The 25,312-nt window shown below is 39.6% G+C and overlaps 1 protein-coding gene across 1 annotated transcript; it reads right to left on the reverse strand.

Annotated features, from left to right (window-relative positions):
• Positions 1-438: 438 nt before the first annotated feature.
• Positions 439-23,880, reverse strand: LOC139740598 (uncharacterized). Its single transcript, XM_071651186.1, has 17 exons — positions 23,747-23,880; positions 23,228-23,339; positions 22,890-22,995; positions 21,794-21,951; positions 21,064-21,163; positions 19,727-19,738; positions 16,126-16,295; positions 15,029-15,396; positions 12,600-12,850; positions 11,905-12,119; positions 10,846-11,391; positions 9,822-10,062; positions 8,735-8,919; positions 7,148-7,350; positions 6,519-6,621; positions 904-1,082; positions 439-495 (listed from the first exon to the last, which is right to left on the reverse strand). Exons 1-16 carry the CDS (start codon positions 23,878-23,880, stop codon positions 933-935), a joined length of 3,054 nt encoding a protein of 1,017 aa, XP_071507287.1. The 3' UTR covers positions 439-495; positions 904-932.
• Between the last annotated feature and the right edge of the window lie 1,432 nt (positions 23,881-25,312).

A 25,312-nucleotide genomic window follows, 5' to 3' on the forward strand; every position in this document is an offset into this window, starting at 1 on the left:
ATTCCAAACCCTGCTGTTATTGGAACAGAGAAATTGAGCATACCCACTGACATCTGTTGTTCATCATTTATTGACAAAAAGGACACAGCAATCTTGGAATATCGACTTTAAAAAATTGCTGACACTTTATTCTATATCCTTGAAATTAAAAAAAAAAAACACACAGAAGAGTTACCTGCAGGAACAGCAAACATTGGGATGTGACTGATACTAATGACTTTCACTGAATTTTGCTCTGCTTACCCCTTTCAGTGAATATTTCCCAATTTTTAGTCAGCAATTGCTTTGTCATATTCAAACCTTGTGCAGCAGAATTCAGATCGTCACCTATCAAGCAATTCAATGCACACAATGGATCTGGAAGACATGTGTACAGAAACTGGAATGGACGGACTGATGATTGGTGGTGCCAACGGGAAAGACATAAAGACCTCTTGTGTCCTTGATGGAAATAGAGCTAGAGGCTTGAATTCTTCCACTGCTATGATGACCAACCTGGAAATAGTGAAAGGGAAGCAACGGTCAGGGAGGACTGATTACAATAGAATCCAAACAGTTACAAAATAAATGCTGAAAACAGTCATGAAGTGATACAAAATGGAACTGTGCTACAGTACACTCCTGTTATAACAAACACGGTTATAACAAAATTCCAGTTACAACGAAGTAAAACTTCAGACTGCAACATTATCAGCTCTATGTTTTTTATTGTTTCTTTGTTCGGTTATAACGAAATTTCAATATTAGGAAAGAAAACTGCCAGTCCTGAGGACTTTGTTATAATGGAAGTCCACTGTATAATGTCTCTACAATATTAGTATTGTGTGTCATTTATCATATCACTTTTAACATAATACCCTAATCAAGTCTAAAGTTTACTTATAGCATGGCCAAGCTGTTCACCTGCATATTGTGAAGGAAGGGTCATTGGTCTATGGCTGTGGAGTTGTACTCTTGAATTTGCTAGCCTTGTGATCAGCCACTTCTCTCTGTTTCTTTTCCACCATAGCTTGCTGCTCCTCTAGGTACTCTCTCTTTCCTCTTTCCTCTTCCTCCAGCTGCTCCTGGAGTTCCTTCCTCCACTGCCAAAATGAATTAGAAAGTGAAAGTGGTTACAATAAGACCCTGATGGAAATACCACCACCCAGCACACATGATAGCTCTCATTGGACCAACCATACTTTATTCTTCTTTTAGTGCATAGCCTTCAACATCATACCAGTACAGTACAGTCAATATATTCAGTAACAAGGCATCATATCTAGCAGAGTTGAATAAAGATGGTACTGGATATGCTTGTCTATTGAACTCTGTATATATGTAACAACACAAACAAAATGTGATTCATTGAACAAAAATAAAATAGAAAAAGACAAGAGACCCGCGGGTCTAGCGCTCACCTGAGTATCGCAAGTTTACCTTTCACGCAGTCACTAATCTAAATCATTCACAGCTCTACTAAAATTTGACCAGGCATTCTCAAGTAGAAGATGAAAATGTACAATAAGGGCCCAAATTTTAAAGATTCCTTAATTTGGGGGGATTGGGGCCCCCTGGGGCCCTCTGGGTGGGGCATGGTGCCCATTTTGATAAATTGAGATCCTGACCCCCTAGGGATGCTACCTGCCAAGTTTGACGAAAATCCATCAAGAGGTTTTCAGGAAGAAGATGAAAATGAACAATTCAGGCCCCTATTTGGACCTTCCCAATCTCCCCCCCACCCCACGCCCCCAAGAGGGGCACCCCTGGATCTGCTATGAACAAACTTGAAACTACAGTCATTAATGTACTCACTCATAGTATTATCTTAGCTCTATAACTTCTGATTCTAGAGAAGATTTTAAAAGATTCCTTCATTTTGGGGGGTTTGGGCCCCCTGGGGGCCCCCTGGGTGGGGCATGGTGCCCATTTTAACAAATTGAGTTCCTAACCCCCTAAGGATGCTACCTGCCAAGTTTGGTGAAAATGGGTCATGGGGTTCTCAAGAAGAAGATGAAAATGTACAATTTAGGCCCCATTAGGACCCCTCCCCACCCCCCCTCCCCTGGGTCCCAAGGGGGGCACCCCGATTCTGCCATGAACAAACTTGAAACTACAGTCATCAATGTACCAACTCATAGTATTAACTTAGCTCTATCACTTCTGGTTCTAGAGAAGAAGATTTTTACAGATTCCTTAATTTCGGGGGGTTTGGGCCCCCCTGAGGGCCCCCTGGGTGGGGCATGGTGCCCATTTTAACAAATTGAGTTCCTAACCCCCTAGGGATGCTACCTGCCAAGTTTGATGAAAATCGGTCCAGGGGTTTTCAAGAAGAAGATGAAAATGTAAAAAGTTTACGCACGACGGACGACGGACGACGGACGACGCACGACGCACGACGCACGCCGGACGCCGGACGAAGGGCGATCGCAATAGCTCACTTGAGCCTTTGGCTCAGGTGAGCTAAAAAGGAAAAAAGATGGGGGAGATTACATAATCTCCAAATCTTTAATGAAATGTTAATGAATGTGAAATTGAGAAACTTCCACTTTGCAAAAAGGAATGCTAATACTTGTAAACTTGAAGTACTCTGGAAAAGTATGCCGTCTGATGGGCACTATGTACAGAAGGTCCTCACAAATTTTTTTTTATTTTTTATTTTTTGGTGATAATGGGGTAGCTTGGTGGAAAGTGATGCCATTGCCAATTTATTAGCATGTTTTCGTTATTGTCATTATCATCAATACAATAATTTCCTATAATACACTTCGTACTTATATTGTGTAGAGGGATATCATTTGATTCTTTGTCTAAAGATTTTTCTAGAAGTATGTAACAGAGATCTGGACCCTGTTTTACTAACATAAGAAGTACACAGTGTCTAGGGAACCAAACAATGACTACAGTTGGGACTGATTCAGATCAAATCTAGTTGGGAAGGATACATAGAACATGGCTAGATGCCTGGGCACTAAATGTTGCTCCCCAATGGCTTAGTAAAACAATTCCTAATTTCTGAAGACTGATTAATCTCAAAACTGTCTTGAAGGTCATTTAAACTGAATTAATGATTGATTTTATGGCTTAGTGAACAAGAGACCCGCGGGTCTAGCGCTCACCTGAGTATCGCAAGTTCACCTTTCACGCAGTCACTAATCTAAATTATTCACAGCTCTACCAAAATTTGACGAGGCATTCTCAAGTGGAAGATGAAAATGTACAATAAGGGCCCAATTTTTTCAAGATTCCTTAATTTGGGGGAATTGGGGCCCCCTGGGGCCCTCTGGGTGGGGCATGGTGCCCAGTTTGATAAATTGAGATCCTGACCACCTAGGGATGCTACCTGCCAAGTTTGACAAAAATCCATCATGAGGTTTTCAGGAAGAAGATGAAAATGTACAATTCAGGCCTCCATTTGGACCCTTCCAACCACCCCCCCCCCCCCCACCCCCAAGAGGGGCACCCCTGGATCTCCTATGAACAAACTTGAAACTACAGTCATTACTGTACTCACTCATAGTATTATCTCAGCTCTATAACTTCTGATTCTAGAGAAGATTTTTAAAGATTCCTTCATTTGGGGGGTTTGGGCCCCCTGGGGGCCCCCTGGGCGGGGCATGGTGCCCATTTTAACAAATTGAGATCCTAACCCCCTAGGGATGCTACCTGCCAAGTTTGGTGAAAATGGGTCATGGGGTTCTCAAGAAGAAGATAAAAATGTACAATTTAGGCCCCATTAGGACCCCTCCTCACCCCCACCCCCCCCCCCCCCCCCCCCCCCCCCCCCCCCGGGTCCAAAGGGGGGCACCCCTGATTCTGCCATGAACAAACTTGAAACTACAGTCATCAATGTGCTAACTCATAGTATTAACCTAGCTCTATCACTTCTGGTTCTAGAGAAGAAGATTTTTGCGGATTCCTTAATTTTGGGGGGTTTGGGCCCCCTGGGGGCCCCCTGGGTGGGTCATGGTGCCCATTTTAACAAATGGAGTTCCTAACCCCCTAGGGATGCTACCTGCCAAGTTTGGTGAAAATGGGTCATGGAGTTCTCAAGAAGAAGATGAAAATGTACAATTTAGGCCCCATTAGAACCCTTCCCCACCCCCCTCCCCTGGGTCCCAAGGGGGGCACCCCTGATTCTGCCATGAACAAACTTGAAACTACAGTCATCAATGTACTAACTCATATTATTAACTTAGCTCTATCACTTCTGGTTCTAGAGAAGAAGATTTTTACAGATTCCTTAATTTTGGGGGGTTTGGGCCCCCCTGGGGGCCCCCTGGGTGGGGCATGGTGCCCATTTTAACAAATTGAGTTCCTAACCCCCTAGGGATGCTACCTGCCAAGTTTGATGAAAATCGGTCTTGGGGTTTTCAAGAAGAAGATGAAAATGTAAAAAGTTTACGCACGACGCACGACGGACGCCGGACGAAGGGCGATCGCAATAGCTCACTTGAGCCTTTGGCTCAGGTGAGCTAACAAGGAAAAGTAGAAATTACGCAGTGCGTAATATATGTCCCCGCCGGAAGTAGCATTTAGTAACAAAATGTGCAATATAGGTAAATAATCAAGGTCAAAGGTCAAAGAAGTCAAAGGTCAAAATTCTGTGTAGCAGTTTTGAAGCCCTCACCTCGTGCTATCACATAAAGCAAACGGAATCGAAATCGGGTTAGAAATGGCAAAGGAGTAGCATTTTGTAGCCAATGTACAATATAGGTCAAAAATGAAGGTCAAAGGTCAAAGAAGTCAAAGGTCAAAATTCTGTGTAGAAGTTTTGAAGCCCTCACCTAGTGCCATCACATAAAGCAAACGGAATCGAAATCGGGTTAGAAATGGCGAAGGAGTAGCATTTTGTAGCAAAATGTACAATACAGGTCAAAAATCAAGGTCAAAGGTCAAAGAAGTCAAAGGTCAAAATTCTGTGTAGAAGTTTTGAAGCCCTCACCTAGTGCCATCACATAAAGCAAACGGATCGAAATCGGGTTAGAAATGGCGAAGGAGTAGCATTTTGTAGCAAAATGTACAATACAGGTAAAAAATCAAGGTCAAAGGTCAAAGAAGTCAAAGGTCAAAATTCTGTGTAGAAGTTTTGAAGCCCTCACCTAGTGCCATCACATAAAGCAAACGGAATCGAAATCGGGTTAGAAATGGCGAAGGAGTAGCATTTTGTAGCAAAATGTACAATATAGGTCAAAAAATCAAGGTCAAAGGTCAAAGAAGTCAAAGGTCAAAATTCTGTGTAGAAGTTTTGAAGCCCTCACCTAGTGCCATCACATAAAGCAAACGGAATCGAAATCGGGTTAGAAATGGCGAAGGAGTAGCATTTTGTAGCAAAATGTACAATACAGGTAAAAAATCAAGGTCAAAGGTCAAAGAAGTCAAAGGTCAAAATTCTGTGTAGACGTTTTGAAGCCCTCACCTAGTGCCATCACATAAAGCAAACGGAATCGAAATCGGGTTAGAAATGGCGAAGGAGTAGCATTTTGTAGCAAAATGTACAATATAGGTCAAAGGTCAAGGTCAAAGGTCACGACTGAAATTCTGTGTACAAGTTTCAAAGCTCCCATGTAGTGCTATCATATAAAGCAAACAGAATCAAAATTGGCTCATAAATGACAGAGAAGTAGCAAATTGAAGATTTTGATCACACACGGACGCACACACGGACGCACACATGGACGGACGGACGGACGGACGGACCGACACACGGACACACACACGTACGGAGCCCGTTTCATAGTCCCCTGCTCGAACTGGTTCGGCGGGGACAATTACCTAATACAGTGCACTCCCGTTACAACGAACACGGTTATAACGAAATTTCGTTATAACGAAGTAAAACTTCTGGTCCCAAAATTATCGCCATTAAAGTCTATGGTACAAAATTCGCTTATAACGAACACGGTTATAGCAAAATTTTCGATATAACGAAGTTTTTTCCGAACACCACTAACAAAGAAAAACAAAAGAAATGTGCTCCGTTATAACGAAATGTGGATTGCTTTCGAAAAAAAAAGGCATTTACAGCGTCTCTGCATGGGCGAACGCGTCACATCACTGTGTCTTTGCTTGGTGTGTCACCCACAGTTTCCGAGGGGAACTTGCGTTATTGAAATACAATAATCTGAAATTGATTTACTACTGTATTTGTTTTATTGTTCACATAGCTTTCCAGTGTATGATGAGTATTCAACAAACAGAATATCATATATGCGTGGCTTCCTTGTTTTCGTTATAATTGTATTTGTTCGGTTATAACGAAATTTCGTTATAACGAAAGAAAACTGCCGGTCCCGAGCATTTCGTTATAACGAGAGTGCACTGTATAGCAAACTGCATTGATTTTTTAACGTTTGTCATCTTGTGCAATTCCACCTGGTCTGAAGTATGTTGTAACAAAACAAACAGATGAAATAACAATACTATAATGCTAACTATTAGATAAAGCTATTGGGGAAAAACACATACTTCAGACCACTCTCACACTGCAAAGGCACAGCCTCTCCAAAAGACAAACCATACAGTCCAACCTAATGTACCTGATCCTCCACAATGCGCTTGAGGTCCATGCTGGTCCTTGAGTAAAAGTCAGCATGGGGAGTCAACTGGTCTTGCAGGGCTGTGGCTAGTTGAATCTCCTGCCTAAAGTGAGGGGACGAGACGAAGTAAGGAGAAGCCATTACTACAAAATCATATAAGTGCAAACTGAGTGGGGCAGAGCATGTTTGATTCCACTTTACAAAGCACTACATCAAACAACCAAATAGATATTGTTGGCATCTTTCTGCAATAATATTGTGCAAAATGAGAAACATATCTCACATTCATCCAGGGAACCCACAGAATCAGAGTTTCAGACTTGATAATATACCCTGTAAAGTTTTCATCCTAATTGTCAATGGCCAAAACAGGCAAAGTTTAGGCTATACAAACAACTTGCTACCGAACTTAAACTAAGGGACAAAACTTTATGCCAATCCTTACGGTAATGTTGAGTAAAGACCAAGCAAATTACAGAAGGACCTTTATGGCAGCTTAAACATCACCAGCAGCAAGAACTATCATTGGAGATGTACATTTGATTCCATGTGTTTTTCTAATGCTTCATTAGCTCATCATAAGTCAAACGATATTTAAAAAAAGGAACAAAAATGCAATGGTTCCTTACCTAAGAGAAAGTCGATTGGGACCTTTTCTGAGTGGCTCAGCTGGCTTAGGTAAGTCCACCTTTGGGTATTGGGGTCTTTTGGGCTGAGACACTGCAGGGGTGAGAGGTGGCAGGTATGTGGTGGCAAGGCCTGCTGCCAGACGAGAATTCAAGTTGTGCAATGCTGGATTCTTCTGCATGGCACTTTCCAGGTGGGCATCAACCTAAATGCAAGGTCAGTGTTAGGAGTCTTACCGTAAATAATCATATCAATGATTATTCTGATGCTTTCCATAACTGTGGTCAAAGTTTTGAAACACAGCTTCAAGAAATTAAAAGACATATGTGACCGTGCATCACAAAACCAACAAAAATCGCACACACTGATTTTGTGTGAGGACTCAAAATAGGTGAAATGGGTCAACCACATCGATCTTTAGTTTTTCATATTTTCTGAAAAAGCAAGTCTTCTTCTACATTATGCTAAAGTTTGAGATCATAAAACGAGCAGGAAATTATGTTTCCACCATTTTTCTAAAACATTTTTTTTTTTTTAGAACAGTGTAAATAGGTGTGTTTTAGAGTCTCCTTTTCATTTCTTTAAAAAAAAAAACACTTCACACTTTCTTCACTTTAAACTCCAAAAACTTTTGAAAGGATGATGCTACTGCTGGTACTAGGTTGGTATTAGTCCTGGTTAGAATGTGAGCATGATCACTTTCAGCTTAATGTGTCAATTCCTTCATTGTTGTTGCTATGAAGTTTTACATCCTGTTTTTGTCCATTCATTGCACACAGCACGACTCACGGTCAGATTAAGTGCTTGAATAGACCCTATACTTTAGAGCCTCTTATCCCAGTATACACTTTTTCAGAGTTTGTGATTTCTTTTCAGTATTCTATAGATTAGGAGAGTCCATTTGAATTGAGTTACACATTATTATAAAGCTTAGAGTCTGCTCTGTTAGAATCTCCTCTTAACCAAGGCTCCACACTAACTTTTATTTTTGGTGGCCCAAAGGCAAACACCCGACCTTTTTCGGTGGCCCGATCAGGCCACCAAATTCTTAATTTCTGAAATTTTGGTGGCCCGACGTGCGTTTTTGGTGGCCCCGGGCCACCGTTAGTGTCGAGCCCTGTCTTAACTATTCAAAAAATCCATGTTTGACAACTTTTTGTTGATTTTGTGATGCAGGGTCACATTTTACTATTCCCTTCTAGTAAACATGACAGAAAAAGAGGAAAATTTCCCACTTTGCCATCTCCCCTCTCCCGTTTGGACCATTTCCATGTGTCATATTTTAAACATACATTTTGCCTCTGACGAAGATTCTGCTACGATCGAAAGCTCAGGCCCCTTTTGACTCCATTTTACTCTATTGGCTCGCCACTATTGGATAAGCAGTTTTCAGCAGCTTTTTTTGCTACATTTTAAGCATACAATACATTTCTTTCATAAAGTGCGAGATTTTTTTTTTCCTGCCAAGAGGGCAAATTGAGTACAAAAACTAATGTCTTAGTCTCTCTGTTAAATGCACCACACAAAGTACAGTCATAAGATACAATACACTCCAAAGAATTAGTCTAACACTCAGACAGTCAACCCACCTGGCCCACCCTGAAGGCCTCCATGACACGGTCATCCTTTTCCCGGCTGTGTCTGATCATAAGAAAGTTCCATGCCACAGTGCGCAAGCCCTCTTTGGCTGTGTCACCCTCACAACAGCGACATATTGTGACCAGAGCCAGCACTGCAGCATAGCGCACCCTCCACGACCAGTTCTCACGCAGACCTGAAGCAGATGTTGTTTTACAACACAGAGCGAATGAAGGTAGAGTTTATTCACTTAACAAGTTAGAAAGGTATTGAAGATTCTGGTTTTTGCTATGGGAATTTTTGAATTAATTATTTCCTAGTGTAATAGTGATTCTCCACTCTAGCCAGGCTACTACTTTAAAGTGCACACAAGATATATCCAACCACATTGATGGTGCAGCTTCCTATACAGTATTCATTCTATTCCAGGGCGCATGATTTATATAATTACATGAAATATATGTATTTGTCAAGAAAAAAAGATGTGTATGCATATTTCCACACTCTTTTCCCACCTGACCCCTTGTAGTATGTCTAGAAACTGTATTAATGTTATGCATGACCCTCAGGACCTAGCCTTAGTATGGTAGAAGAAAATTAATGACATTACTGAAAGAATCAAAACACAGTGTCAGAATTATATCAATTCACTATTGTGATGGTATTCACTTTCTTGGCAAAGCATTTCATGAAAAATACAAACTACATCACACCAAATTCATGCATGACTACTAACACACAGGGTTCTGCCACATGAACAGTATTGGACCTTAATCATTCAAACAGAAAAAAAATGCATTTTGCAGAGAAGACTACACTTGCTCTCAATTGTGATAAAATTACATAGATTTTCTCTTCAGAACTGCATGTCACTTCTGCTCAGTAATCAGTAATCTTTACTTTTTGTGTATGTTTGGCTGGACACATGTGCTAGACACATCTAGAATAATGCATAGTCTAGCTTAACCTAGGATTGCCTCTTCAGTTATAGCACTGATTTTTTCAGACAGTCTTGTCGTTAGAACTATCCTTGCACATCTGTCGTGTTGGATACCATCCTGAAACAAACAAAAGTGGTTCAAAGGAGCTTCAGCTCACCAAGGTCATCTTCTTTTGACCCCTCAAACTCAGCCATGTCCAGCAGGCCTGCACTGGTCAGCCCTCCTAGCTTATAAACTGATGCAGATGGAGCAGTGCGATAGTCGGGCAAACGGTCCCCAACCAGCGCCCTCTTCTGAATGTTTGCTGTGTTGCCATGGAGACAGAGCTGCCCCATAAGGTCAGTGTACGCAAAGGCCACCTCCCAAGACCAAGCATTGATACCATCTAGTTCTGTCACCTATCAGTGAGAGGAAAATGGTATCAGTATGCTTTGATTCGTTTATGCCATGATAAAGACAGTCATTCTAGACCAGTTAATCCAATTTCAATTGTTTTTCATCACAAATTTCTCTTAGATGGACTTCACTCCTAATCATGGAAAAAAACATTACACAATATAACCTGACACCTTGCTAGCATGACTGATAAAGCATGCAGCAGGAGGAAATTTAAATACAAACCTGGAGCTGTGGACCAATCTTGGGCTATGCAGCAAGTCTTTGCTAAATGCAGGCAGGCATGGGGGAGGTGTTAAGTCAACAATTTGATTGGAAGACGTAGTGAGAAACAGAGGAAATGTAGACAATTAACCATTTCTATGTGGTTGGGGGGGGGGGGGGGTGAGGTAGAGACAGCTGACTGAAAGACAACCCCCCCCCCCAAAAAAAAAAGTGTTTTGTAATATATACAGTGGACTCCTGTTATAACGAAGTCCTCAGGACCAGTAGTTTTCCTTTGTTATATCGAAATTTCGTTATAAACGAACAAATAAACAATAAAGATACATAGAGTGGATAATATTGTGGCCTGAATTTTTACTTCATTGTAACCAGAATTTCATTATAACCATGTTCATTATAATAGGAGTGCACTGTATTTCCTATCTTAAACCTTGACAAGCATTTTAGCGATAAGATTAGATGACCTTCACAGGGTTTACAATCTAGCAAATTTGAGTTAATTTCCTAAAAGGAAGAGCTGAAAAGAAAATGAGGTCATACTGAAGGCATTATGTTCTTACCAAGCTCTTTGCTTTAAGTCTTCTAGTTAATGGAGTCTGCTTCCGTGATGACATACCAACTCCTTTAGATTTGCTTTTGTTGCTTACGTCTTCCTGTACCACACTTCCTTGCCATGGTCTAGTGGCCTCCTTTGTATGCTGCTTTGTATCAACTTGTGCCTTTCTGTCCTGAAATATGTCCTCTCCTGTCATAGTCTCCTCAACAATATTCATGTCAAAGCTCACCTCTCTTCTCGTTCTGAGTTCGGGCATGGCAATGTTATCGTCATTCTCTGGTTCCTGGGATTGCTCTGGCACAGAGTAACAGTTTGTAACATCTTCCCGATTTATTTCAATGTAGCTCTCGTCACCAGGGGCAAGGTCACTGTCAACATCATCTTCATCCTCCTCCATGACAGGCGTGCGAGAATGGATGCGGTTGGCAAGGAGGGCCCCAGCTGAGTCCAGCTGACTCTCTCGACTGCTCACATCAGGAATACTGTGCACACTGCTCCCAGAGCCTTTCAGTACTGTGCTCCGGTCACTCAAGGATGCTGCTCGCTTATCCTGGTGTACAGGTAAGATATAAAAACACATAAAATCTATACACTCTCCACTTTTCTGCATCAGAAAAAACTACAAAACAAAACTGTAGAAATTTCACCAAATAAATGTAACTTCTGTGGTGCATACCCATGGTCACAATGTGAAAATGTTTGTAAGTACGATAATTTGCCCACTTGCAGTGTTCATGCATAAACAGTAGGTGTGAAACAAACCAGATAATTTCACTATTTATCGACAATGCTCCTCTTTGCCAATGTGTATCAATGAGCACCTGATAAAAAGCAGCTTGTTTGCATTGCATATTGGCAGCCTGGTTGGACTACTAATCAGGGAGAACAGCACGTGCACTTTGAGTGTAGGTTTGATTCCAATGATACAATAATGACACTAGTAAAACACTTTGAGCACATCACTACCAGTATCTATAAAATCACAATAATAATACTAACAGTGTGTTATTAATGACACACTGTTTGCTGGACACTAATCCCACATATTACACAGTAAGCGTACCTGAGGGCTGTCTACCATCACAGCTACAGAGGCATTTCGCAGGCTGGTGGATTTAAGCAGTGAGTTACTGCTCAAATTGCTGAACTGCTTTGGTCCAAGGGACAGTTCAGATTCCATGCCTGATTTCTTGGTCTTGGAGTCAACGCGCATTTCCATCTTGGAATCAAGCATGTCATTGAGTTTTATCTCCACACTCTGCGTGTCACTCAGACATTCTATATGGGGAAAGGAATAGAAGGTTGTTACTGAAGTGAGATATGCCACATTGCATGTCCCATTACAACGATTGATATGAGTTTGATCATTTACAGAAATAGCTAATTTTATATGGTACTTTGCATCATTTTCATGTTTTTGTAGTGACAATAAATCATTGCAGTGTGATACCTCCAGCACCACTGTAAAGCAGAGGCACAGTAAGTCACAAACTACTTTTCATGGGCAAAAAGATGAATGTGAACATTCATTACAGCTGATATGACAGTGTACAAAAGTGACATTCTACAGTTTCTTTCTCATATTCCTGAAATGTTGCATAGAAGATTGTGACAGGTGGGGTTATTCCTACTTTCTTGAAGCATGCAAACACATGCAATTATCCCAAACTACAATAGAAAAAATATTAATACATATATATTGCCCTATGGTCATGGATGCTTCAGTATGAATGAATAGGAAAGCCTAAAATGATCTACCTTTCAAGCTCAATTCACTTCCATCATCCAAGTCCTCAGGATCAGCTAACCCTGGCTCATCTTCAGACTGTCTGCCACTGACAGGCCGGGTCTGTGAGGCACTAGATGTGGACTGTGCTGAACTGCTCCCTCTTGAGCTCACAGTGGCCCCTGGCACTACACCCTTGGCCAAGTTCTGGAGAGTCTGCATCACCTTCATGTTGCCCTTGGCTGCCTCTGAGATGATGCGTAGGGCAACTACAGCATCCACCCTGAGAAAACAAAATGTGACTATTACATAGGTTGTAGTATACTAAGTTAGTCATGTATTTATAGTATTTTACATGCCAGGATACTTCTTCAACAGATATCTCAGCATATATCTCATCTATTTCTAGCACAATATTCTAGTTTGGGCTTACACAGTACTCCCATGATTTTCGAAGAGGGGATTAATGGAAGGATTCTTAGCTATGAGTTGATAGAAAATAACAGCACAACATAGAATGTCAATGCCAAAGCACACCTTTCTCCACTTCAATGGTTGACTGTTTCTAGTTTTTCTTACCTGGCCAGTGGTTACTCATTATTTTGGCTGCCAACTAAAAATTTTTCCGACAATGTTTGCTGCAAGTTAAACTGCACTTCAGAAAAGAATGGATATTTCAGACTTTGATTTTACTTCGACAACACCCAAATCACTGAAAGGATAAGGTACTGTAGTGGTTGCACAATTTTCATTTAAGCACTCATTAAAACACTTAAACACATGAAGCTTCTAAATATCTGTACAAATTACATAGTAGTGGTAATAATAATAATAATAATAATAATTCGGGGTAATAATCCAGTTCAGAGTTAGCTCGTGGGCACATTGGTACGAATGACCTTTCTTTTTTCTCAGTTGGTTAGGGGCACTTCACTCGTTTTCAGAGCGACATAATGCATATGCTTTACGTAACAATTTATGGGATTCATCAATCCCGTTCAAACAAAGAATAAACTTGCGTAGACCAGATGAGCAGAATGATCTGTCAATTCACACTTGAGAAAGCATCCATTTCATTATTTTGCATTGGATGTATTGACAATCTCTTTCTATTGATATTGCCAAATACCACTTTTGCTGTCAGGTGGATGTGCTGGCAAGCGGCATTTATAAGGATTACTTGAATAATCATTACATGACAGATGCTTATCCCAGTAAATTTAAAAACCAACATGCCTGCTGGTCCGAATGACCTTGTTTCTGCTCATGCGCAAAGTGGAACTCCGAACTGGCTTATTCTAATGCACCAATTCCACATAACTAACGTGCTCAAGGCGCAGTAAAAAAAGTGAGTTATGAAGTACAAAAATCATTACACAAACATGCACAAGAAAATGAATGACACAATAATGGTGATGAAAAAAAAATCATAATATAAAATAATATACAATCCTACTGGAAAACGGTTACGAACAAATGAGTCTTGAGGGCAACTTTAAAGGAGTCAACATTCAAAATGTAATGGATAGCTTGAGGCAACTGATTCCACAGGTAAGGTCCAGCATGTGCAAATGACCGATCCCCCCATGATTTCTTCGTTTCTGGAACAACAAGCAATCTACAATCGGATGACCTCAAACATCTGGGAGGGTTATAAAATGTCAGCAAATTAACATTGTACTCTGGGCAGATCCGTGTATGCAATGAAAAACAAACAGTAATAATCTAAATACAATGTGAAATTCAATGGGTAACCACTGCAATGAGGACAAAACAGGGGTAATGTGAGTATTTCTTCTGGTAAGGGTAACAATACCAGCTGCTGAATTTTGCAATTTTTGTAACCATGAAAGTTGAGATTGTGGTAGCTGAAATAGGAGTGCATTACCAAAGTCAAGTCGGGGCGATATAAGAGCATGAACTATTTTTTCTGTGGCTGAACGAGTTAAATACTTGCGAATAATGCCCAAATTGTGTAACTGATACCTCACGGATTTACAGACAGCAGAGATCTGAACAGACATAGACATTGTAGAGTCAAATAATACTCCAAGATTTCTACACGATTTAGATGGAGCAATAACCACATCATTGTCAACCATTAAAGAAGGAAGACTGACCTTGTCAAGTAGAACTTTGGAGCCAATAAATAACAACTCTGACTTTTCCTGGTTTAACTGCTATGAATGACAGCTCTTCCACTTTTTGACATCATGGATACAAGTCTCAAGTTTCTGAATGATATCAACGACATTGGTTTGGGTAGGTAAAAATGATGTATATATCTGGATATCATCAGCATAACAATGATAGTACCTGACAAATATGATGTAAATCATCCTATGAATATTGGCCTATGAAGTGTTTTCAATATTTGACCCACGGTATATCCACTGTGCACATGGATCATTTCAAGCTGAAAGATCTGCCAGAGGACTAACTTAGATGCTGTATCACTTACCAGTGCTCAGAACCTAGTGTGGTTCCACATAGTGCTAGGGCCTTAAGAGCCTCAGGGAACCCAGCGCTGAGGTGCACAGTACATCGCCATACGTCCAAGGCATGCCACAGGCTGGGGCTCAGGTCATGAATGCTGCTGGTGTAGGTGTCAGGCCGAAGTGGGGCCTGAGGCTGCTGCGTTACTGGTGTGTGTTGAGGAGACAGCCCTGATTGCAGATGAGCATTTCGCTGGGTGCTTGACCGGACCTGCTGGAGGGGAGGTTGCTTGGTCATGGGTGTGTCTCGTGATCCATGGGCAGAGTGAGCAATTGTGTTAGGGGGACTGGATGGGAAGTGGGATTCTGGCTTGTCGTAAGCTGCTGGTAGATTCTGCAAATAATGAACCAATACCAAGATTTTGGAAATTACCAAAATCATCAACAACAGTACAATACTGTGTACATGGTATATTTCACAGTGATTTCATTTTTTCCTGCAAATTTCATAAGTTGGCCTGCTTTTAAATAATTGCCTGAATACTTCCTTGCATAACACAAATGCATTGTTTACCATTTCCAAAGTGGATATTGCCTTTTGAAAAGGGATAATTCATTGTGATTCCTTCAATACAGTTCTCAGCCACAAATTCATCCACTTGTAAAATTTCCTCAAAAGTTCCACTTCACATAATATATGTATACAGTTATAGTAACAAATTAGTCAATATGCTTCAACTGTTGGCTGATACATTTGAAAAAATATAAATATGCACATATTTCCCAGTTTTTCAACAAATAATTTCTGGAGTAACTCTAATAAGTGTTACATGGTATATTATAAAAGGCACAATAACAAATGACAACCATGAAAGATACAGATTTTCTGAACAAAACTTTACATGCAGGCCCATACTTTTTTTCCAATCTTCAGTTGATATGAAGGAACATCATTATGAACTACACACTGAATATTACAGAAATCTCTTAAACTGAAGTTCAACCTCTGAGAAACCCTCTGCTCCCCCCACCCCCCCCCCCCCCATCAAATATTCAGTGAATTACATATTTTGATGAAAACCGGCCACTTGCAAACAAGTGATAATATAAATTGCTCACTTACATCAACTTTACGCTCCAATGCACTGATATCGGTCCCAATATCTACCGACTGTCTCTTGAGCTCATTCATCACGACCTCACCCACAATCATCTTGCCGATGGATGCAATGAGTCTAAGGCACAGATGAGCCCCAGGGTAAGGATTGTACGCCTCCTCATTTTCAGCAAAACCTGTCATCATAGAAATTAAGATGCTAATAGCAATATTTGTGCAACAAATTTGAGCATTCCCTGGCTTCTCACCAACCCATCACTTCACTATAAGGAAAAGACAAAATATAATTCATAGTTCAAAATTAAAGCTAACTCCTTTAGGAAAGGCCTCCAAAACCATTATTGACATGAACTGTATCTCAAGAGGCAACAAAGGAGAATGTTGGATGTTACAGTTCACTGAGATTTTGTATCATCATTTAAAAAGATAAACTTGAGATCACACTACCCGGTTGTTGTTTATCCATCATGTGACTGATAATGCATAGTTAACCAGGTATTACACATTGTAGGTATTATTGGTGGAAATAAGCTTAGCTCAAAGCCCCAAGAATCAATTGCTCTCTATAATGAGTACAAGGCGAAAACTTCATTTACACTATTGAAACTCTACTCTTTGACTCTGTGTAGTAGGGAAATATATATTACTCATAGACCAATAACTGCCGTAACATCTGCAGCTTTAAGTGCATATTATGCAATGTCCATTTAATAGCATTAATCACAGCACTCTGGAACATTAAAATGTGTCATATGGCTGACTGGAGTAAAAAATCAAAACCAGTAATGCTGAACTCACACACGCATGCACAGATGATCATGTACTCAGTATCAGTTTCTGAGAATCAAGTTACTCCAAAAATCCTTTCTTTTTTTTTCTTGTCACACAGCTTTGGTAACATACTGATGAAAAGCAGCTTTGGCAGTTAGGTAGATTACTTCTTCTGTGTGCCACTCTACATGCTCCCCTTTCTGCATTAGGGTCAGAATGGCAGCTGCAGCTTCATGGTCAATGGGCTGCTAGCCTCACATGTAGATGTAGGTATGACCTCCTCACAGTTATTGCATTAATGAATACCGATTCCCGCTCAAAATGGCAGTGAGCTCTTTATGAGCTCAAGAAATATGTTTCACACTCATTAGGCAAAAATGATTAATTGAAATTTGAAGGTAAACTTTAATGAAATTTCTCACACGTATGTTTTAAAAGCATGTTTTGACATGTATGGTCTGTTGATGTTTAATAGCCTGTTCATTTTCAACTCGTCTCTGGGAGCAAGTTTGTAATCTGAATGGTTTCATCTCTGAAACACAATTGAGGAGGTGGAGCTTAGCTTAAAGGTCCTGTTTAACTTTGGGAGCAGTGATTTTAAAAAAAAATGTTTAAGATATCACTTTTGATGCATATGTGTTGGTCAGTTGTATCACAAAACATCCTACCATACTAAATTTTTGCAATAAAGCCCAAAATATAAGGAGATATCACTATTTTTCTCATCAAACCATAACTGTAGACGGTTTATTCTGGAATACTTAAACTTCGATTATACTGGTTCAAATTTTTAAAGTGTTTCTATCCCTAACTCACATTTTAGAACTATTTTGAAGCACTAATGCTGGGTTTTTGTTCGATCTGCAAATGGTAAATTATTCCTTTAAATTTGTTTTCACCTCCACCATGGTGAGTGCATGTTTATATGCACATACTTTGGCCAGAGTTTAAGACAGTTGTTTCATGGAATGTTACTTGCCATCAGTAATTAGCAATGAGACTATTATGGTGTCTGAACATGAATGTTTTAGAAATGTGAAAAACTTCACACAACAAAAATGAAACTAATCAGATAATCAACATGACAAAACTTTTGAACAAAACGGTTTTGAGGAAAATAATTCAGCAGGGGTATTTCTACACTTGTTGACTATTAAACTTCTTTTGTGGAAATGAGAAGTGATCTATTGAGTCATGCATAAGTGGGCAAACATTAAAGACAAAATAGTCAATTTTCAACAGTCACAAAAGTCATTTTGGGAGGTCTATCAAACATTCTGTTTCTGGTGAATGTTTAAAGGTCCAGTTTACCTTTGGGAGCAGTGATTTTAAAAATGTTCAAGATAATACGTTTGATGCATATGTGTAGGTCTGTTGTATCACAAAACATCCTACCATATAAAATTTTCGCAATATAGCCTAAAATATAAGGAGATATCAGCATTTTTCTCAATAAACCATAACTGTAGACGGTTTAGTCTGGAAGCATTCTTATTATAACTATTGTTCACATTTTGTGTACTTAACAATACTTAACATCGATTATACGGATTCAAATTCTTCCAATAAACTGAATGGATTTTGCAGTTGTAGGAACATTTAACATACTGTAAAAGTGGATATTTTCGCGCGACAAATTTTTCGCGCTTGGCCGGGTCAGAAGAGTTTCGCGTGTTTTTAATTCCGCGGAATCAAGACATCACGCACAGGAACGTATGGCAAGCAAAAATATTCGCGTGGTTTTATTTTCGTGCTAGTTTCTGGCGAAAAATTTCCACTTTTACAGGAACCATTTTCCTCTAAGTTGTGCTCTCCAAACAATCAGAAAACATAAAGTGTCTGGATAGGACTGAGGGGGTGAAAGGATGGATGTTTAAACAACAAAATCTAAACATTCACCAGAAACAGAAAGTTTCACAGACCCTCACCCCCACCCCCCCCCCCCACCCCCATGGCTCCTGCATCTTTTGAAAAGTGACCATTTTGTGCTCACTCATGCATGACTTAACAGATCATTCTAATTTTCGCACAGAAGTTAGTTAACTCGTGTAGGAATTCCCTGCCAAATTATTTTCCTCAAGACCTCTTTGTTAAAGTAAAAAGGTTACCCTTTTTTGATTGGTGGGTACCTTTTTTTTGTGTGTGTATGCTGTGCTCCTATGCTAGATATGATTGATTTACAATCTATTAAAGCATGAAAACAGGCATAACCCTTGCATGCATGCAGGATGCAAAGCAATTTCATAGTTTCATGCCATGTATGAATGTCCATGCATACCCACGGACTGAAACGTTCAATTTACCTGCCCACGAAAAGATTTACTTGCCCTCATGAAAGGACAGATATGCATGTACCCCAGTCCTTTTGCACCTGCACCCAAATTATGTGTAGTTTTAGAAGCAGTAATATTTGGATTTGCGCAATGAGTGTACAAGTGAACAAGCAAACACACAGACACACAGACACACGCACGCAGGCACACACAAACAACAACAAGTGTTTTACACACAAGTGTTAAATCAATATTATCAAAGATGTTATCTGCAGGTAGTTACTATATCGCATTTATGCATAACTTAATTTCTACAGCTGTTAGAAATTACACACATTATGCTTGCCATTGCAAAATTACTGAGGGTTGTGTTGTGTGTCATTTTAGTTTGTAGCAATGTAAGCATATGATGTTAGTTTAGGTAAGAATATTTTGCAAATTATGCAAGCTTTACTTGACTTGCAACGTAGGATAAAAAACAAACAAACAGACAAACAAAAATAAAAAAGTCACGATATGCCTGCCTTGTCCTTTTGTAATGGTTGAACATCACTTAGACTTACCTTCTGTGATGGCTGTGTTGCAGGCATGGATTTATATGAGGAAAATAAATGCATCGTTTGATCTTGACTAACATGGTTGAAAACAATCCAATTACTGAATGAAAAAAAATATTTGCCTAGGGTCAAAAAATTAATTTTAGTGTAACTCCATTGTGAATACCACTCTCGGAGAGAAATAGAGAGAGAGAGGAGGATGGAGTGTGAGTAGACAGCCATTTGTACGCAGGATTGTGGCTTCAAGTCAAACAAAAACTGATTGACTGGTCGGTCATTCCAGTGCTAGTGTGAAGATTTGTAACAAGACAGGTATGAAGATTAGATGAGAAGAACCAGTTCTTATCACAGTTAGGGATGAAATATATCTAAAAGGCAATATATATTATGAGGGCACCAAATATATATGAAACTATGCAGATGCTCATGAGTATCAGTGCATCTGTACTTTTCAGTACTGTTGTTTATTTGAATACAAAGGTCATGAATGACCATCAGAAATAATCCCTGAAATCCTATATTCTTGATTTGATGTGAACGTAATCTTTTAGTTTTCATGTACTGTACAAGCTGAAATTTTCGCGTACAGATATTATCGCGAATTGCTACTTGGAGGACATTTTCGCGTGTTGTTAATTTCGCAGTTGCGAGGGTCTAACTGAACTTACTTATTTGCGCGTTGTTATTTTCGCGGTTCAAAGGCAATTCGCGAAATTCGCGAAAATAAAACCATCGCGAAAATTTCAGCTCCTACAGTAATTGAGGAGTGCTATGACAGCAAATCTCCTTGTCATGGTCACTTGACCAAAGTGGTTGATCTTAAACCAATTTCATCTCTTTACATTTCTGGCTTGAAATAAAACCAATTGATTGTTTGGTTTGAGGTTTTATTTTTTTTTTCTTATGGATGGCTAGCATCAGACTCTTGCCACCTTATACAACATGACTGCAATGAGGATATAACAGCTAGGTAGCAGATTAAGAATACCAGTACAAGGATGGGCTATGATGGAAGTTCAGCAAATCAAACTGACTATCAATATCACTTTCACTGTTTGTTGGTTTTGTTTATTTTTTGTGCTACAACTTGCAAGACAGCAGGGTTTGATATCATTCTCATTTATCCACATCTTATTCATAAAACTGCACAATTTTACCCTGTAGTGGACTCATATGATTGATGTCCATGCACTTTAGGTGTAAATTTCAAGAAAACAAAAAAGAATACTTGGATAGTATTTGACAAAAGAATTTGCTGCACTTTGATACCTGCCTGAAATTCAAACTTTTACTAGTAACACTTTACCAATGTGATAGAAAATCCTTGTCTTATGCTGTATTACCTGAGAGATATGTAAGAAGTCTTGTCTTAAAGTCAGATCGGCCTTGAAGATGGCCAGCCATGTGGTGGTAGAACAACCTAAGAAAAACAGCTTGGCCCATCTGTCAAAGTGAAAACAAGGAACTTTTAATTGTATTGTGTGATCTCATCCACATTACATTAGATCTGGCACAAAAGAAAAAGAGAAAAAGAAACACTTGGGAACAATGCAGGCATACTACATAACTCCATCTTTGCTGTATCAACAGAAATAGCCTGAGGTAAAGCAACAACAAAGAAAGCTTCAAAAGAATGTTTGCTCTTTTTCGCTGAAGCACAGGACAGAGTTCACATGCGATTTCCTCACATGACTTGTAGCCCAAACTACCTTCCAGAGAGGAATATCTGCTTCCAAAAACGGAACCACGAACCTCCCTTATAAAACACACTAGATATCCACATACAGCTTTATGAGTGTACATCAGCTTTCTGTTCTTTCTATTTACTGTCTTCTTTCACCATTCTCCTTTGAAGTCTTCTGACTTGGTATTTCAAAAGTTAAATAGTTAATGATATATCATGAACCTACCACCAAAATCTTGTAAATCTTATACAAACAACCAGCTGTAAGTCCAACAAATAATCATAGAAATCCATTTCTCTTTCATATTTTCCCTCAAAGTCACCTACAAGAAATGACAGAGAAGAGATAGATAAGAAGATATTTAAAATGGAATAGAAAATTATCAAACCTTGAGTAACTTGATCTCCCCTATTCTCAGAAAGGGTTGATCCATGGCATCAGTTCTTAGCCAGTAGAGAGTGGTTTCAGCTAGATAAAATAGGCTTGGAATGTGGTCCACTGAGAACTCAGCCTGACGTAGTGACACAATCAGGGTATCAAGGCACTCTGTACAAGGTAAGGTAGTAACAAACAGTAAATATTACATTTTGTCTGCACTCTCCAAGAACTGAGCATTAGCTGGGGTGTACATATTCAGTAACTAATGCAAGAGTTCATCCTTATTGCTTTTTTGTTTTTTCATTTCAAGTGGGGCTAATTTGGTATCGATATTACTGTACATCTGCAGAGATTACGCATCTTACCGCACAAACAAAAACACTCTCAACTTCTCAAAGTTAATCACAATATCCTTCCCTAGACATACCATTTTATAAGTTTCAAAATGACTTCATAATTCACCCCTAGTTTTTTATTTACCACACGAAAGGGATAGCTCTGGCTTATGACAATGCCTGCACAAAACATCATGTACTAAAGATAAAAGGGTGTGTGCTCTGTTTTCACGATGTCACTGTCATTCTGCATATATTCAAAACACAAATGCACACATTAATGCTGCAAACAGAATGTGTATAAATAACAGTTTAGGACTCTGCCACTGTGCCATTTGTATATAAAGTGCTTCAAGCACAATCACAAATTTGTCACGCAAAAGATCAAGCTCAAGCAATTGCTGAAATCCATATGCATAACCATTTGCTTGTGATCAAACCTTTTGCTTGCCTTCATTGAAAAATAATAGCCTTTTCTTTTTTCTATCTCTCCTCTAATGGCAAAAACAGAGGCAGATCCAGGGGGGAGCACATCGGGCGCGTGACCCCTTTATTTTTTGTTAAAACAAAAGAAATAAAAAGAAAAAATGGGGGTGCCCTCTCCCCCCTTTAATTTTGTAAAGGCTCCCCCTCTTTACGGAATTCCTGCATCCGCCCCTGAAAAATTAATACACAATCGTATGTTTTTCCTTGTCAGCCTATCATGAGACACTCTTAAAGGTGATTTAAAGGTAATACTTCTTTTTTTTTAATTTAATTACTACACACTACCTTCTTGCACTTTTCCTCTGCACTGTGCCAGCATGGAGAGTTCCGACCAGGCCCTTGGAATGTCGACATGGCTCCCAACGCCACCTCCCTTCAACCCTGCTCTTCTCTGAAAGAAACCAGAACACACTAGGACATCAGTATCGTGGCACTCATCAATATGTCGATGATTATTCATACTTAATTTCATCCATTTCCACACTGCAAAATTGTGCATCACATGAAACTTTCCAGTATTTGTCTAATGCAATCTGAAGATACTCCTAAGACAATTTACCAAATAAACAAGAATGAACATTTATCAGTATTTTTGACATAGACACAAATTCTGCTGCACCTACCTTAATTCTTGCAAGCAGCTTGAGGGCAGTGTCTTCATTTTTATCTTTCTCTTCAACGCTGACTGGACTGTTGAATTGCTGGATGAATGTTTCAGACAGCTCCAATGGATTTCTGCCATAGTTTGAGGGAACAAAGAAACAATCACATAACATTAATTTTTCAGTCTCATCAAATTTTTGAACCTTTTTTTTTTTAATTAAGGTCATATCTCATTAAAACAGAGGGGATTTCCTTGACTGTTTGGGCAATGTGAAACCCTATTCAGAAGGTGAGACCGCATGCATAAAATCTTTTGTACTTTTTAGGCTGCAAAATGTAACTTTTTCACCCCCTCAAAAAAAAAAATGATAATGAATGAAGTAAACATAAAGAAAAAAGCTCAAATGTTGTGACTAAGAAAAAAAAAATGAAATAAAAGTGAAATTGATATCAGTACCAATGCTGGTTATCAGCATCAGCATGTATAGCAAGTAATCTAAAAGTACATGTATCATTAAAATTCTTATCACTTTAATCACCTGGTCGTCTGAGGGATATTTGTTGTCCTGGTTTGCAGAACACTCTGCTGCAGGAGGCGCGCCTGGAGTTCATCTCGTTGAGACTGTGAGATGATTCCAAACTTGTGCACAACTGGAACTCTGGTTATTGGCATGGTCGATGATGCCGACAGTCACTGTATATGCTGGTTTACTGTAAAGAAAATGTTGAGAATACCTCGGTAGTTACATGTAACAGGAGAGCAAGACTAAAGAGCACCATGGTACAGCATTTGTCTGTCAAACTACAAGAACAGAGTAGATTTCTCTGCAAATTCAGCCACATCATCAATGTGTAGACTCCAGTTGATCCACAGCCCTGGCACTGTGGCAGGTACATTGTACAGTCATTTAGACCTGTGTAGATAGAACTACACTTATTTTACAGGCCTGCCAATTCTCACAATTCACGCAATCTAACTGTCTCACTCTGGTGAACAAAGTCTTATGCTGACCCCTACCCCCCCCCCCCCCCCCAAAAAAAAAATGTTTTAAAAAGGTCTCCAAAATCCCTAATATTTCAAACATTTAAAATACTCAAGCCCAAAGATTCAAGATTTTTCCACAGGTTCACTCAGTCTATGTATGTGTTCACATCAGGACTAGAACAAGTCTACACCCAATCTAAAGTATGCACAAGATTGCACCATATAAAATGGAAAATTGTCAAAGCTCCCTAAAAGTTAGAGCTCTACCATAGATGGGGGAACACCCCTGTTCCACATCATCCCCTTCAGTCGCTTCATCCATTTTCACTCCAAATTCGTAAGTTGGCAGCCCTGTTATATGTAAGGAGTTATATGTACTAAAAAGAAACAAATTGAAAAGTAAATTAGAATTGAATGCTTAAAACTAAACTGCAGAAAATGACAGGAGAATTAAAAAAAAAAGAATCAAATAATAAACTGTAGTTTGGGGTGAAGTCCTATCCATGTTAATGGGCACATGGAAAACTAGAAAAGCACTCTGAGCGCACAGACCTCCGCCAAGCAGTTACTTTCCACCCATGATCTTGCTTTTCCCAAAGAGAGTTTTTCCTCCTCTCTACCACTGGGGAAAAGCTCTTTGGGATCTTCCATAGAGATCAGTGATTTCCACCCATAGGTCTACATGCTGAAAAATTGCCCAATTTCCCAATATAGAAAGAAGCCTTTGTTACCTCATAAACCCTCAGCGGCACAGCGCGCCTCGCCCTAGCAGAAACTAGAGCACGCACTTTAGTGAGCGTATGCCAACCTCAAATACGCGCAGCCTGAACTCCCAAGTTCATTGACCCTACCTGCCAAAATGTCAAAAATCCTTCATAAATTCCCAAAAATTCTCGTATCACTACCAAAAGTTAATCGTTTGTTACTTGTTAGAAGTCAAAGGCAGGGAGACAAACCAGTATAAGGAAGGGGGATCAAAGCAAGGGGTGAACACACAAAAGGCAGAGGTGGGCCAGTGATAATTCCAGGGATCCTATGGGGCAACCTGTAAAGGATAAAGATGAATAGGGATGCAACATCAAACAAGATAAGAGACAACAGAAGGATAAAGAATGGGAAA

Source organism: Diadema antillarum, unplaced genomic scaffold, assembly GCF_040938485.1.
Source record: "Diadema antillarum isolate AM-2024a unplaced genomic scaffold, OU_Dant_1.0 seq00000862_RagTag, whole genome shotgun sequence".
NCBI classification, from domain to species: Eukaryota; Metazoa; Echinodermata; class Echinoidea; order Diadematoida; family Diadematidae; genus Diadema; species Diadema antillarum.

Bases quoted from the DNA above. Each gene is read 5' to 3' on its own strand.
- LOC139740598 (XM_071651186.1), bottom strand. From the start codon at position 23,880: ATGCCAATAACCAGAGTTCCAGTTGTGCACAAGTTTGGAATCATCTCA. The intron at 22,996-23,227 runs GTAGGTGCAGCA...GGTTTCTTTCAG, and splicing joins AGCTGCTTGCAAGAATTAAG to AGAAGAGCAGGGTTGAAGGG. The intron at 8,920-9,821 runs GTGAGCTGAAGC...CATCTGCTTCAG, and splicing joins GTCAAAAGAAGATGACCTTG to GTCTGCGTGAGAACTGGTCG.